The sequence below is a fragment of the Nelusetta ayraudi genome, unplaced genomic scaffold (assembly GCF_046127955.1).
Source record: "Nelusetta ayraudi isolate G7.1 ecotype Tasmania unplaced genomic scaffold, CSIRO-AGI_Nayr_v1 ptg000033l, whole genome shotgun sequence".
NCBI lineage: Eukaryota > Metazoa > Chordata > Actinopteri > Tetraodontiformes > Monacanthidae > Nelusetta > Nelusetta ayraudi.
The window spans coordinates 7,200,001-7,213,082 of record NW_027466083.1 but is presented as its reverse complement, the minus strand read 5'-3'; the positions used below and the strand labels follow the sequence as shown (position 1 = coordinate 7,213,082).

The 13,082-nt window shown below is 43.3% G+C and overlaps 1 protein-coding gene across 3 annotated transcripts in view; it reads right to left on the bottom strand.

Annotated features, from left to right (window-relative positions):
* Window positions 1-1,332: 1,332 nt before the first annotated feature.
* LOC142892006 (glutamate receptor 1-like) overlaps window positions 1,333-13,082 on the bottom strand; it is a 43,674-nt gene continuing 31,924 nt past the window's right edge. Inside the window, exons 16-18 of one of the 3 annotated variants that reach the window (XM_076032003.1) lie at window positions 8,988-9,102; window positions 4,411-4,545; window positions 1,333-2,638 (exon numbers count right to left, since the gene is read on the bottom strand). In XM_076032003.1, the coding sequence (XP_075888118.1) occupies window positions 2,408-2,638; window positions 4,411-4,545; window positions 8,988-9,102 (481 nt within the window). In that variant the 3' untranslated portion in view covers window positions 1,333-2,407. Of the gene's footprint in view, window positions 2,639-4,410; window positions 4,546-8,008; window positions 8,124-8,987; window positions 9,103-13,082 lie in introns of all 3 variants that reach the window. The other 2 variants (XM_076032004.1, XR_012927357.1) reach the window with 2 other exon arrangements.

The window sequence follows — 13,082 nt, the reverse complement described above, 5'->3', positions numbered from 1 at the left end:
TGGACAGACGCAACTCCAAATTCATCTGCATTAATTGTATTTCTCTGCAATCCGTTTTTCAGCCACTGTTCCAGTTTTTGTAATTTACATAAAAGTTCAATTTTTTTTTCTTCACTGACACTCACATCTCTTTCTGCTGGTCGCTCCTCTGCAGCTGAAGTGCCATTTCTGGCGATTTGTCACGCCAGATAACGGCAGAAAATTAAAGCGGGTACAGACTGGATATTGGTTGCCTGACGGGTGCCGCGTTGCTCCTCAGAAGGAGGATTTTTTTTCCTTCCTTTTTCTGCTCTCATCAATAGACTAGAAATAAGAAGTTCTAATGCATCTCATGTAGAGATACGAATGTGAGATAAAATCTGATTTAACCTCCCATCTGGTGTCGCCCCGAGGCTTTCGGGAGACAACAAATGATTTCACGAGCTTTCATAACATGACAGATGAGAAAAATATTCTGAACGGCGCTGCTGGTGCTGCAAGCAGAAGCTGGTTTTAAAATTCAACCCAACTCTGTTAACTCGTTTAGCAGGGAGAAGAAAAAAAACCTCTGCAGTTTTGAAAACCAGCCGGGCCTAAATAAAGACACTGCTGATTCCTACCACATACTGTCGAGAACGACGTGACTGCAAAGACAAATTCACACCACGTTGCTGTTGAAGTGCAACACTTGGTAGAATGTCACAGGCTTTATTAAATAGAGGAACCAATCTGAATGTAAGAAAAAGAAAAAGACCCAAATTAACACAAACAGAAGAATCAGGTAAAAAAAAAAAAAAAACTGATCCAAAAAAACAACAACAACATTAACAGGTGTTGTCTTGCACAGGTGGCCTTCAGACTGTAATATGAACACATTGCTCCTGATTGGAGCATTGGGTCGGAAGTATAAAAAGCAGTCATGTGTTCGTCATGTGGCAGTTTCATGTCACAAAGTCTATCTGCCTGTCTTGCCTTGTAATTCCACTCTGAGCCTCTGGGGTGACAGTGCAATAGTTTGAGTTGGAGAGAAGGACACAAGCAAGGTCTACGACTTGGTAACAACAGTAAAATTACATTTTTCATGTAATTTTTAGATTCATGTTCTGTCAGCTGTGCACCGTTAAAGCTGCAGCACACCAGTGCAAGCAAAATCACCCTGTTAACTCTGAGAGTGAGCTTGAGAAAAAAAAAAACATGAAAATAAAACAGCACAAAAATAGTTAAACACATCTCGCTGGAACACTTTGGGTTGCATTTCCACAATCATCTCATCTCCCATTTTACAAACTGTGTCTTTTACTCTGTGAACACTTTGTGCTACTGTCCTGTATTTTTGTCTATATATATCATATATTTGTATATAAAATTAGTGACAGATAAAGGAGAAGAAGGCCTCATGATAATGTCCTACCAGATATAAGTCAACACATCCCCAAGAATATGACACTTATCTTAAAAAATCAGAATACAGCTGAAGCTCACGGCGTTGTGTGTGATCATGTGGACGTTGTGTTTTCGGAGCTGCTCTCTCATTCGTAAACATGAGGAAACAAAATGAATCCTGGGGGAATAAAACTGAAGAGAGGTCATCTCAGTGACTATATGGATCATTTTGATGCCGCAGAAGTCGACCTTTTGTGGCAGGGTGTAAAAAAGAAAATCTGATAAAATAACACGACATTTTAACTTTTAGCAAGTTTTAAGTATTTTCTCACTTTCAGACATTTTGTCTGTTGATGAGACTTTTCCTAATTTGTTAACTTTTTTTTGTACAATTTTCAGGAAACATCGCACACTGACATTTGCAACAAAATACTCAGAATAGAAATACTCCTGAAGGAAAATGAAAAACACCAACCATGTGATAATGGCGGCAGCTAATACAGTAAAATTCTTTTCATCATAACTGACACGGGTGTTTGTCTGACATGCTCTTGTTCGACGTCGTCGGATGTTTACTGGTGACGGTGACAAAGCCTCCAGTGTTCGTGCTGCGCCGCTGGAGAGGCGGTGCATTGAAGAGTTCTTCTTGAAAAAGAAAAACAGGTAATCTCCTCGGTTGTTTTATTGCAGAAGAGAGCGAGTCGAGCTTGTGATGCTTTGTCTTTAAAAAAAAAAAAAGAAGAAAAAATCTGCTCAGTGCTTGCATTAGTTTGATTTTTGGATCCACTTCAGGTGCCCTTGGTTTATCAAAGCTCCGAGTTGTTTGTCCAGCCTCTGTTGAAATCCTCTGCAATCCTCTGATGCATTAATCTATAACTTCTCTTCTATCATCTGTTTTCTCCTTTTACTTCCCCGTCTCCTATTTATTGTCCGTCCTCCTCTTTCAAGGCTCCTTTTCCTCCGTCTTACTTTCCCCTCATCCCCCTATCAACAGACAGGCTAACCAAATGGGAACGTTTTGTCCAATCAAGAGCCTCCGTCGCGGTCACATGCCCGTGGAGGACAGACCGAGTCCGGCAGTTTTGCTCATGCAGGGCAAACCCTGAGCTCCCACTTTGGGGAAATCGTGCGCCACCACGCGGCCGTTCTCGCCGCCGAGCCCCGACGCCACCCCGCCTCCCCCGAAACCGCCCACCATGGCGGCTCCGCGTCCTCCTCCTCCGCCTCCCACCATCGCACTGAGGCTGGTGCTCCTCATGGCGGCGTCGATGAGCTCCTGCGGGATACGGGTGGAGGAAAAAGAAGGCAGAAATGTAGTTTACCTAAGTGAAAACTTCAGAGCTCCTCGGCTAAAGGGAACGGTACGCCTGACACCAGTGCTGCCATCTGATGTCAATGTAATTGTCAATGTCAGGTTTATTTATATAGCACACTTCAAAGCCAATGGCTGACCAAAGTGCTTTACAGAATAAAATCAACAACAAACAACAGATGAGAAAAGCAACAACAGTAAAAACAGTGACATTAAAAGAACAGATAAAGATGTTCAGCAGGTGACTAAATTCAGCCAAAAATCTGCTCTTGTTTTCAGGAGAGATCGAGGGACGTCTAGGAGCATCTGGTCAGCTGACCTCAGGTCCCTAGTCAGTCGATGCACCTTAATGAGGCCCTTTAGATATTCAGGAGCCAAATTATATAGGGACTTAAAAACAAATAAAAGAATCTTAATCAATCCTGTAGCTAACAGGAAGCCAGTGTAGTGAGGAGATGCCCGGCGTGATGCGCTCTTGTATCTTCGTGCCAGTTAAGAGACGAGCTTCAGCGTTCTGCACAAGAAGGTTCAGTTCTGATTGGTTGATGCCGACGTACAGGGAATTACAGTAGTCCAAAGGCGAAGAGATAAAGGCGTGGACAACCCTTTCCAGGTCAGCTCTTCTCAAATAAGGCTTGACATGACATAAAAGCCAAAGCTGAAAAAAGCTAGCCCTGATGACAGAGCTGACCTGTTTGTCCAACTTAAGCGCCCCGTCGATGATCACCCCCAGATCTCTGGCCTGGGAACCAATGTACGATGCTAGTGGGCCAAGGGAACTGGCAAGAGCCTGGACCTGGCCTGACATGGTAAAGCCCCAGTATCTGCTGAAGGCTCAGCTGTCTTTGTTAATGAGTCTGGGTGTCCTGGTGATTTTTAAATTCATTCGGTGATCCTGGATGTCGAGCATCTGTTTCTTTTCTTTTTTTTTCCACAGCAAACTACCTTTAAAAAGGGCTGTCAGCATGAACGCGTCAGTTGCAATGAGATTAAATACAAGACACAACATGCTCATTTTTAATCGCAAGCCTTTCGTCCCTTCCATTCCCCCGTAGTCTGGTCCTCAAGCCGTAGCGCTGTTTCCACACTACATCATGCTAACGTTATATTAGCTGTGTTCTCTTTGTGCTGCCGGTGATGGTTTGAGCAACCACCTGCACACTAAACATGCAGGTGTAGCCAACGTCCCCGAGACTGGCAGAGCAGAGCAGAGCTCCGGCTGTGTGTCTCCTCTCAGTGAAACTAATGATGTGGATCCAGAGTTAATATCCTGTACCCGGCCTGTGAGGCTCCCACGCTCCCTCGCTGTTAGCCCGCCTGCCGTCAGCAGTCACAGCAAGGATGGGGGACGATGAATCCCCACGTTCATTCTCTCCAACACCTCTGAGGCAGCGTCCTCGCCTCAGCAACAAAGCTGGAGACGCTTCCCCTGCCTCTGCGCTCTTTCGAAGACGAGTCAAGCTCTTAGCCAGAGTCATTTGTTTGGTATTAAAGAGTCAGAGTTTAAAGGAACGCGTCTTTCACATTATTGTACGCGCTTGCATTAAGCACTTGCGTTTTCACCATGGTTTCCATCGTTGCCTCAGGAACAGATTTCAGTTTAGCTCGTCTTTGCTCTGATACAGCGGCCAGATTAACTTTGGCTTCATTTTATGCTCTATGTCTCCAAGGTGCCGTACGAGTAAAGACATCATTAAACTTTTCTGTTCAGACACAGTTGGCCTGTTCGGACTCACCTTCATTCTCCGCGACTCCAGTCGTGACTTGTAGCAGAACTCGACCAGAGCCACCAGCATGGCCAGCCCCAGTCCTCCAATCAGGATGTAGAAGACTCCCGCCACGTTGCTCAGACTGAGTGCGCTCGTCTTGTCCTGTCAGCGCAGATCGGGGGTCAGGGACAACCAATAGTGGCACAGCGAGTCGTGACATCGTCACAGTTCAACTGGTAGGTCAAACATTATGCTTTTTTCTGACTAATCAATAAAAAAGAAGCAAAAACAAAATTTTCCATCCGTCAAAGGCTGTGATGAAGAGACAACAGACCAACCGTTTGTTCAAAGATGATACTGATCAGAGAAAGACTTGATATGGCAAATTAGAAAAGTCACATTTTTGCCATGCTACAGATTGTTTCAATCCAATGTTGTATCCAATGTTTTGGAGGATTTCAAGGGAAAAATTTCCTTCAGTGTCACAGCCGTTGAGGATAATCTGAAACATGCAGCATCATGCACACCGACAGAGCAAAGAAAACTAATTGAAAATATTTTCCCTATTCTCATTCAGCAGCAAAATATCAAGGAAGGCTGTGTCTTCTGAGAAAAAGCTGATTGGTCAACAAGTCAGTGTCTTCAGGGTTTGCTGTGACTTCGTCACGTGCGTCTCATGGCTTCTGCTGGGCGGGACTTGGCTATCTCATCCAAAGAGCATGCACGCTTCCAAAAAAGAAAAAAAGAAAAAGAAAAGTGGGCGCGATGTCTCATCATCAGCAGGTGTTCTGGGGTCGGGGGAATTCATCGAGCAGGTTTTTCTCTCCAAACTGTCATGTTACTCTGAGGCCAACCACATTTTTAGACTTGAACAAACCTTTTCCTTCCTTTTCCCACCTTGTCGAGAGCGGCAGCATCACAGTGGTGCTCATTTAACAACGGCCTTCATATGTGACTGAAGCCCTGGAATTTTTTTTTTACCACGTAAAACTTTCCTCAGGCCAGAATATTTCCCAAATATTAACGGTTGATCCGCAGTGGGACCCTGAAGTTTCTACTCCTGACAACCAACCACAACCTCTTTCATTTACATAAGAATTTAGCACCAACACGATGGAATTTAGTCCAAGTTGTGCAAGTTGTCCCACCACACACTCTACCTGGCTGGAATGTGTTTGGTGCTGGATACTTTCTCTTCATTTTACTGCCAAACTGAGGACACATTGACCACTTTCTGCTGGTCTGCTAGTCTGTTAGTCTGCAGTGCACTAAGAAAACAGGAGGCACATGACAGATTGGAGGCAAAAACATTGCATTGTCTGAGTGTGTGTGTGTGTGTGTGTGTGTGTTTGTGTGTGCAGAGCAGAGGGAAGGGAGTGATTTCACTTTCATTAACTGTTGGTCAGCAGCCGTAAACAGACAGAGAGAGAGTGAGAGAAAGAGTATGTGTGTGTCTGTGTGTGTGAGAGAGAGATAAAGGTAGAGAGACACAGGGTACCAGGTGGGAGAGAGAGAGCATCGTGGAGAAAGAGTTTTGAAAATGTGACTTTTTACATCTTGGATACACAACAAAAGATGTAACTCTGAAGAGGATCTTTGCTGTAACTTACGTAAACTGGAGAGTTTTGGGGGTTGGTTCGAGTGATTAGTCTCAGCCCACAGCAGTTTACAGTGGCAACAAAGTCCTCAGGGGCAACTTGGAGCTTCAGGGTTGCATCTGTCACATTGAAACTGTAGCCTGGCAACGCATGACGACTGCTGATGATACTTTGGGTGGGTGGTCTTGAAAAGCTCAAGTGACAGTCACTCGTAGTGCTGAGTCACCATTAGTACTATAGTTTTACCACTATGTCTACCTCTTGCATTACTAGTTCGACCACTGGCACAACTAGTTCTACCTCTAATTTCCTTTGAGTTGTTCCGAACACAACAGGATCGATGGCTGAAAACTGCTCTTAAAAAATACAAAAATAATTACAAAATAAGACAAAGAAAGAACACAGGAAGTGACAGTGAGCCTAGCTACAGCTAACCGATAGTTAGCAATTAACGCAGATTCTGCTGTAGGTTTTTATCAGAAATGGACATTGTCATTCTTTGCTCCTCTTTTAAGGAGCAAAGAATGACAATCAGCCTTTAGAAAACAAAAAAACAAAACAAGACAAAAAAATAAATAAACACTGCACTAACCCACCGACTAACACAGTTTCTCTTTGATTTTAAAGACTAAATTCTGCCGAAAGTATCCCAACTCACTAATGTAAACTAATGTTTTCTGACTTTTTAAAATTATGCAACTCTGAAGCTCCCAGTTGCCAACACAGGTGTAGCTCAGGCTGGACAAATGTGGAGAACTTAACTGAGTAGAATAAAAGAAATATAAAACCCTAGTTGGACTTCCAGTTGGGCTTTCAATCAGTTAGTCAGTCTGAAGATTATCATTAAAAGATCTAAGTGTGGCACTGGAAGAAAGGGGTGCCAAAAAGTGATGTAAAAAGTCCTATTTTCCAGTAGGGTCTGTCCGTCTGTCTGTCTGCGACTGCTTCTCGAGAACTGAGCTGACCACAGATTATTCTGGAGAACAGAAGGACGGCTGAGCAGAGAAAAGCCTCTGAAAAAAAAATCAACTGATCTGCAGACATGAAAAATCCCTTATCTCCACCAAGTCTGCTTCGTTGGAGTAGCCTAAAGCTGCCCGGCTCATTTTCTCATCAAATTTCATGCATTTATCTGACTGTAGCCAGAGTTTGTAAAATAAATAAAGAATTGAATAAATGTTCTGTAGAAGGTGAGTTGACTTCGCTCAGAGAGCCGTGAGTTTTTCACCTACCACAAGGAATTAAAATAAATTAAAATATGTTCAAACTGTCTTTCGCTTATCCTCCAGCTCTTCAGATGGGTCAGCCGGGCAGCAGTGTTACACTCCAAAAAGAAAAAAAGTTGCTGACTGCAAAGATTATTTAAATTCACAAAACCTTTAATCATATTACGAACAAGTTCAAATGTTTGGAAACGACCGGAATATGTTTTCTTTTCCAAACAAATCTATTTTTCTTTTATTAAATTTGTGAAATGTAAACATTTTGTTTGTTGTAATGTAATTTAGTATATATTTATACTCATACATACACACACAAACAAATATTGAACTTTGTTTTGTTGTTTTTCTAATTTAGTTTGAATTATGGGCTACGGTGCTCAACCCTGCTCTCTGGGGATGTTTAGTGGTATTGCCAAGTTTGGTGTGTGGACAGGTGATGTCGAGTATATTTCAGCATAAATGCATTTGGCGATGCTGTCAAAGAATTAAGTGGTACCAACCAAATTTTTAGACCTTATGGATCTTGCCAACCAAGTAATGCTTAACTTCGACAGCTTTAAGAACAATTTGCTGATTCCAGTTTGATCAATCATCACGTCACGACGTACTCACTTTAAATCAAAAAGCCTGCAAAAGCTTTTTTCCTTTTGGAGTGTAACTGCTGCCATTTGCTGTTTTGAGGTGTGAGTCTGATGGGTGAGGTAAGAGGGTTCAGGTGAGGTTGCGGGTCAGAGGGGCAAGAAATGTGTTGGGGGGCAAGAAATGTGTTGGGGGTCCAGGCCCTGAGGGACCTCACAGACTGACCTTTCTGGCGTGGTCCTTGTGTCCACACTCCCCCTTGTCATACCACCACTTGTTTTTCAACTTGTCTAAGACGGCTTGTTCATTGAGCTTCAGTACTGCTAGGTTTACTGGGATTCTTCAAAAAGAACCATGACAGCAAAAGGAAGGGGAGGGGAGGGGGGAAAGTTGGGAATAACATAAATAACATTATGCACCTCCATGTTATCTTATGTTATTGTTGAGCTTTACAGCAGCAGGGCTGCGGTGGCAACAATTATTTCTTCATATTTTACTTTCATACTCTTCGATCGACAGATGTCTTTGAGGTAAAGCGGTAAGGTATGCTGCAGAGAACACTTCTAGCACAGAATGAAAAACAAAAAACAAAAATCCAACAAAGAAAAAACAGACAGAATCACACACAGACACAAAAAAAAATCAACAGTTCTGGAGGTCGTGTGAAAAGTGATATGCGTTAATACTCCATCTAGCGTGTTTTGGCCTGACTCCCTAGGTGCGAGATGTGTATTACTATATCACTTTGGGTAACCGGCAAGAATTGAAGACACACTAAAAACCTGATGCTTGACGAATATGGTGAGTCAGCAGGATGTGTCGCCACTGCTGACGAGCAGTAATGTGGGTCAAATTGACTTTAGGTCTTTGTAGAGATGTGGGTGACCTACTTTCAGCGACCTTGCAGTGATACCCAATCACCTGCCACTGTCTTCATCAGAGGACCAGAAATGTCTGAACCTGTAATCTATTGAGAACATCCAATGGATGCTTTTGTTTAATTTTGCTGTTGTATTTTGTTGCAGATTCAGGAGATATTTGGTGAAACAGTTTGCATTTCACTCGACTGTGGACCTCAGTGGCGTCGTCTAGAGTGTGTTTTTTTTTTTTTTTTACACCTGACACCAAAGGCTATGTTTTTGTTGCCGGTTACCCTCGTGTACCATTGCCTGTCGTTACCCGTTGGGGGTTACGGTGATCTGACCTTGGAGTCCCCTCCCCCGATGCCGCACTCTCCCTTGTCATACCACCATCTGTTTTTCAATTTGTCCAACAGGCCCTGCTCGTTCAGTTTTAAAACGGCCAAGTTAACAGGGTTTCTACGGGGGGCAATAGTGATAGGGGGACAGAAGGGGAACTGGGCGTTAATGCCAGTGTGAGGACGGACAGAGTGAAGACAACAACATCAATACATCTGGTTACGACGTGCACTGCCACAGCCGTGATCATTCAGCTCACACGGTTCTCTAAGAGACAAGTGAGCTGCTTCTCAACCAAGACTGGGAAGAAACGTTGTTTCTCGGCCTTCAAATAGAGAAGTACATTGATCTCATGTGACCCGAGAGTTCCTTTCTTGTCCTGCCTGTGGATACTGAACAGTTTGATTCTCTGTAGGAGGTTATTCTGGTGGCTCACCCAAAAAGTGATAGACTTGGGAGACAGCCATCGGTAAAGATGTGGTTACATGCTGGAGAATATTAGCTTAAGGAGTCACATGCTAGACAATCACCATCACGGTGAGCACAGCTAATGTATTTGTTTCTCCTTGTGAAACTTGTCCTTGGTTCACTGGTGAAGGAACACAACGTTTTTACCACTGTCAGGGTTGAGAGACAGAATACGTACACGTAGCCTAAAGTCTGACCACTGTGCACCAAAACCTCGATTGACATTTCCACTTGTCACCAGATGAATGAAGGAGGAACAACAGGCTGACAGAGAAAATGCAAACATGCAATACAAAGTAGCAGCAGGCCAGAATTTATGTTTCTATTTTTCTGTGAAGCACTTTGAGACAAGTGCTATATAAATAAAGTTTTGATTGATTGAATGATTGATGAAACAGGTAGGAAGAGGCAAAAAGCGTTCCATCTGTGAGCAAAAACAATTCGCTCCATGGACTGTTGTGCACAACCAACTTGCCTTTGCCCAGATGTGAACGTGGCACAACGGTGTCACTTACAGTTGAGAAGGAAGGAAGAAATAAATCTAAATGAAAATGTGAGAGAGTTGGGCTATTGCTAACAGATTTAAGCTAACATTTGCTGTGCACAAAAACAAAACCAGCTCTGAATTTCCTTTCCTGCTGGATTTGAGGTGCAGGGGAACAGGTACAAACAATACGATGGACGTTGATAACTTTTAGACATCTTGAAAAATGCGGACAGATCGAATTGAGTCATTGTTCAGGAAAGGAATTTGCTGTCAACAGCCTGTCTGCCGTCCTCCTTCACACACCAGCGAGGATAATAGCTGAACACTGTCGAGGATGTCGATGTAAGTAATGAAACAGAGTCAGACGGTTCATAGAGACAATGACGTGAATTAACAGTGTGAGTGAGAGCAGTAGCACAAGAAGAGTTTTGTTCTCAAGAGTGTGATAATATAAAAAAGCAATCCAGTAGAAAAACTGAGAGCTATAAATCCATATTAGTACTTCAAAACAGGAAGATTCTCATTTAAGAGCGCGGCGAAAAGTTTAGAAAACTAGAAATGAATAATATTATAATATAAAAAAATAAAGCATTAAAAATCAAAATCTGTTTTTGAAAAATAATTATTTCATTATTAAGTATTCAAATTATTTGAAAAAAATGATTTCAATATCTGTTATGCTCAGACAGAATCTTGCTTTTTTCTGTCATAGTCACTGTTTTTTCACAGCTAGACTTTTGCATTTTATGTTTCTGATTGTGATTTGTTTTGTCTTTGCTGAGTCATTAGAAGTTGTATCACTGCCATTTTAGAACAACGCTCTTCGACACATACCGAGTACAGCGGCACTTTAAAACAACTGCAGCAGCAGCAGCAGCAGCAGCAGCAGCAGCAACATAACTCAGATGCTGGCTGATGGAGTTGGATGGGTGGAGGTGAAGGAGTGCAGAACTTGGAGTCAACCCAGAGACACAGTCTGCTGCGGAGCATTTTATCTCCTTTTTCTTTTGTCCGACGCACAAAAGGTGACTGTTGACTGTAATCAGCATTCAAGTGGCTTCGTGCCGCGCTGTTGCCTGGCAACAAAACCCGAGTCGGTCGTGTTCAATTTTCAGAAACAGCGAATGATTTTGTGTTTCATGCCAGTTTGTGCGCACATATGAGGGGACGAGCAGGGAAGGGTGCTGGAAGTCGCTTGTGAAGACTACACGCACGCACGCACGCGCACACACACACACACACATTAACACACTGAGTTTGATTAATTTTCTTACATTCAAACATACAAATGATTTCATTCATGTGTTAATCTCATCTTTGGAGTAATTCCCTTCCCTGCGACTCTGGGTTGGCTGCGAAAACGCTGAGACGGAGCGAAAAAGAACACGAACAAGATGTTCCCTCACGGAACATCTGATTAAAACACTGGCGCCTGGAACTCAGGGAGAGGAGAACACGACTTCCAAATGCTGCCGTCAGGTAAAAATGAAATCGCCAAACTCCACCTTTGATGTTCTTGCTCTATTCGTTTGCTCTATTCTTTTTTCCTCAGATGGCCGTGCAGATGATCATACATCATTGCAATCATGATCCCTGGGTGTGTGTTCATAATTTAAATATTTTAATAATGAATAGAAAATATTTGTTTTTGTCTTATTTTTTTTTAACTGACAACAGCAATTCAGACAGACAGACAGACAGACAGACAGACAGACAGACAGACAGACAGATAGATAGATAGATAGATAGATAGATTGGCATTCAAACAAGCAAAACAGGCAACAGGTAAACAGGCCGACTGACTGCAACACTGAGACGACAGGAAGACACACATACAGACACACAGACACACACACACACACACACACACACACACACACACACACACACACAGACAAACACAAGAGAGAGAGACAACACAGACAGAAATTAAGACACAGATTAAGAGACTGACAGTCAGACAGACACACAGAGAGACAGACGGACACAAAGTCTGGAACCGACATCTGACAGAATTCTGTGAAGGTCAGGGGTTAGTAGCTCTTGTCAAGTTGTTAGAATAATACAAACAACAACAACAAAAACAGATAGAAAAGAAGTGAGCCTTCTGGTTTCTGCAGAGGCGGGACCGAGTCAACAGCGTCGAGTCCAAATTCAAGTCGTCGGCTCGAAAATTCTGCTTTCAAGTCGTCGAGGAGCACACGAGGCCACGGTTTAGGCTGAGCTGATCTTTGCAGGCCTTTACACCGCTGCTGATATATGATATTTTTTGAGGTGCAAATTCAGCATGTATTAAGGTGCAGCGTGTGAATATCTGTCAGCCAAAATGTTTGATTTTTTTCATTTCAACATTTCACGTTTTCCTGCCAGTTAAGCATTCACTGTGTGAAGGCCCTGAAAGATGTCAAGCACGCAATGGTTTGCAAACGTTTGCACCTCAGCCAGAAGGGTGGCAGGTTCCTTTCTCATCCCTTTAAAGCTGCAGTGGGCAACATCACTAAAATTTGATCCGAAGGAGGACGAAGTCAACTGGAGCGTATTGTGTGAGTGATCCAGGTCCACACCAACGGCAAGACTCTACTGCTAATATCTGTGTCTCCTCTGCGGCACTTGCACCAATTTCTGCGGCTACTCCACAACTAGAATTTCCCTGCGGCCAAAAACTATGCACAGCGATTCAGTCGTGAACGCAGCCCCAGTGTGAACAAGACGAGGAGCGCTGAGGCCAAAGACCAGCGACGGAGGAGCAGTGAGTCAAATCCTGATCGCTTCCTGGTTTGGATGTCGCTCTCACTGCTGAGGGAATCTGACCTCTGACCACCTCTCAATTCAGAGCAGCCCGGCTGCTGCCGTCCCCCCTGTTTTTATGCCGAGTTTGTCGCACATGGAAAAGCTGAGGGAAATGACAAATTGAGTGGCAAATCGCTTGTGGCAGTTTTGGAGACAGTTTAAGGGTAAATGTGGAAACACATTTTGTGAATAAGAGGAAATGTAATAATCTGTGCTGCGTTTCCATGACCCCTAGAATTGCGCAAAACCTAAATATCGCAATAAAAAACTGGTACTGGAAACGCCGAAACTTCGGAAAACCTCTCAAGTGTGGCTGAAAGGTTTTGACGCTCTCACAAGGTTGTTTTTCAGACAT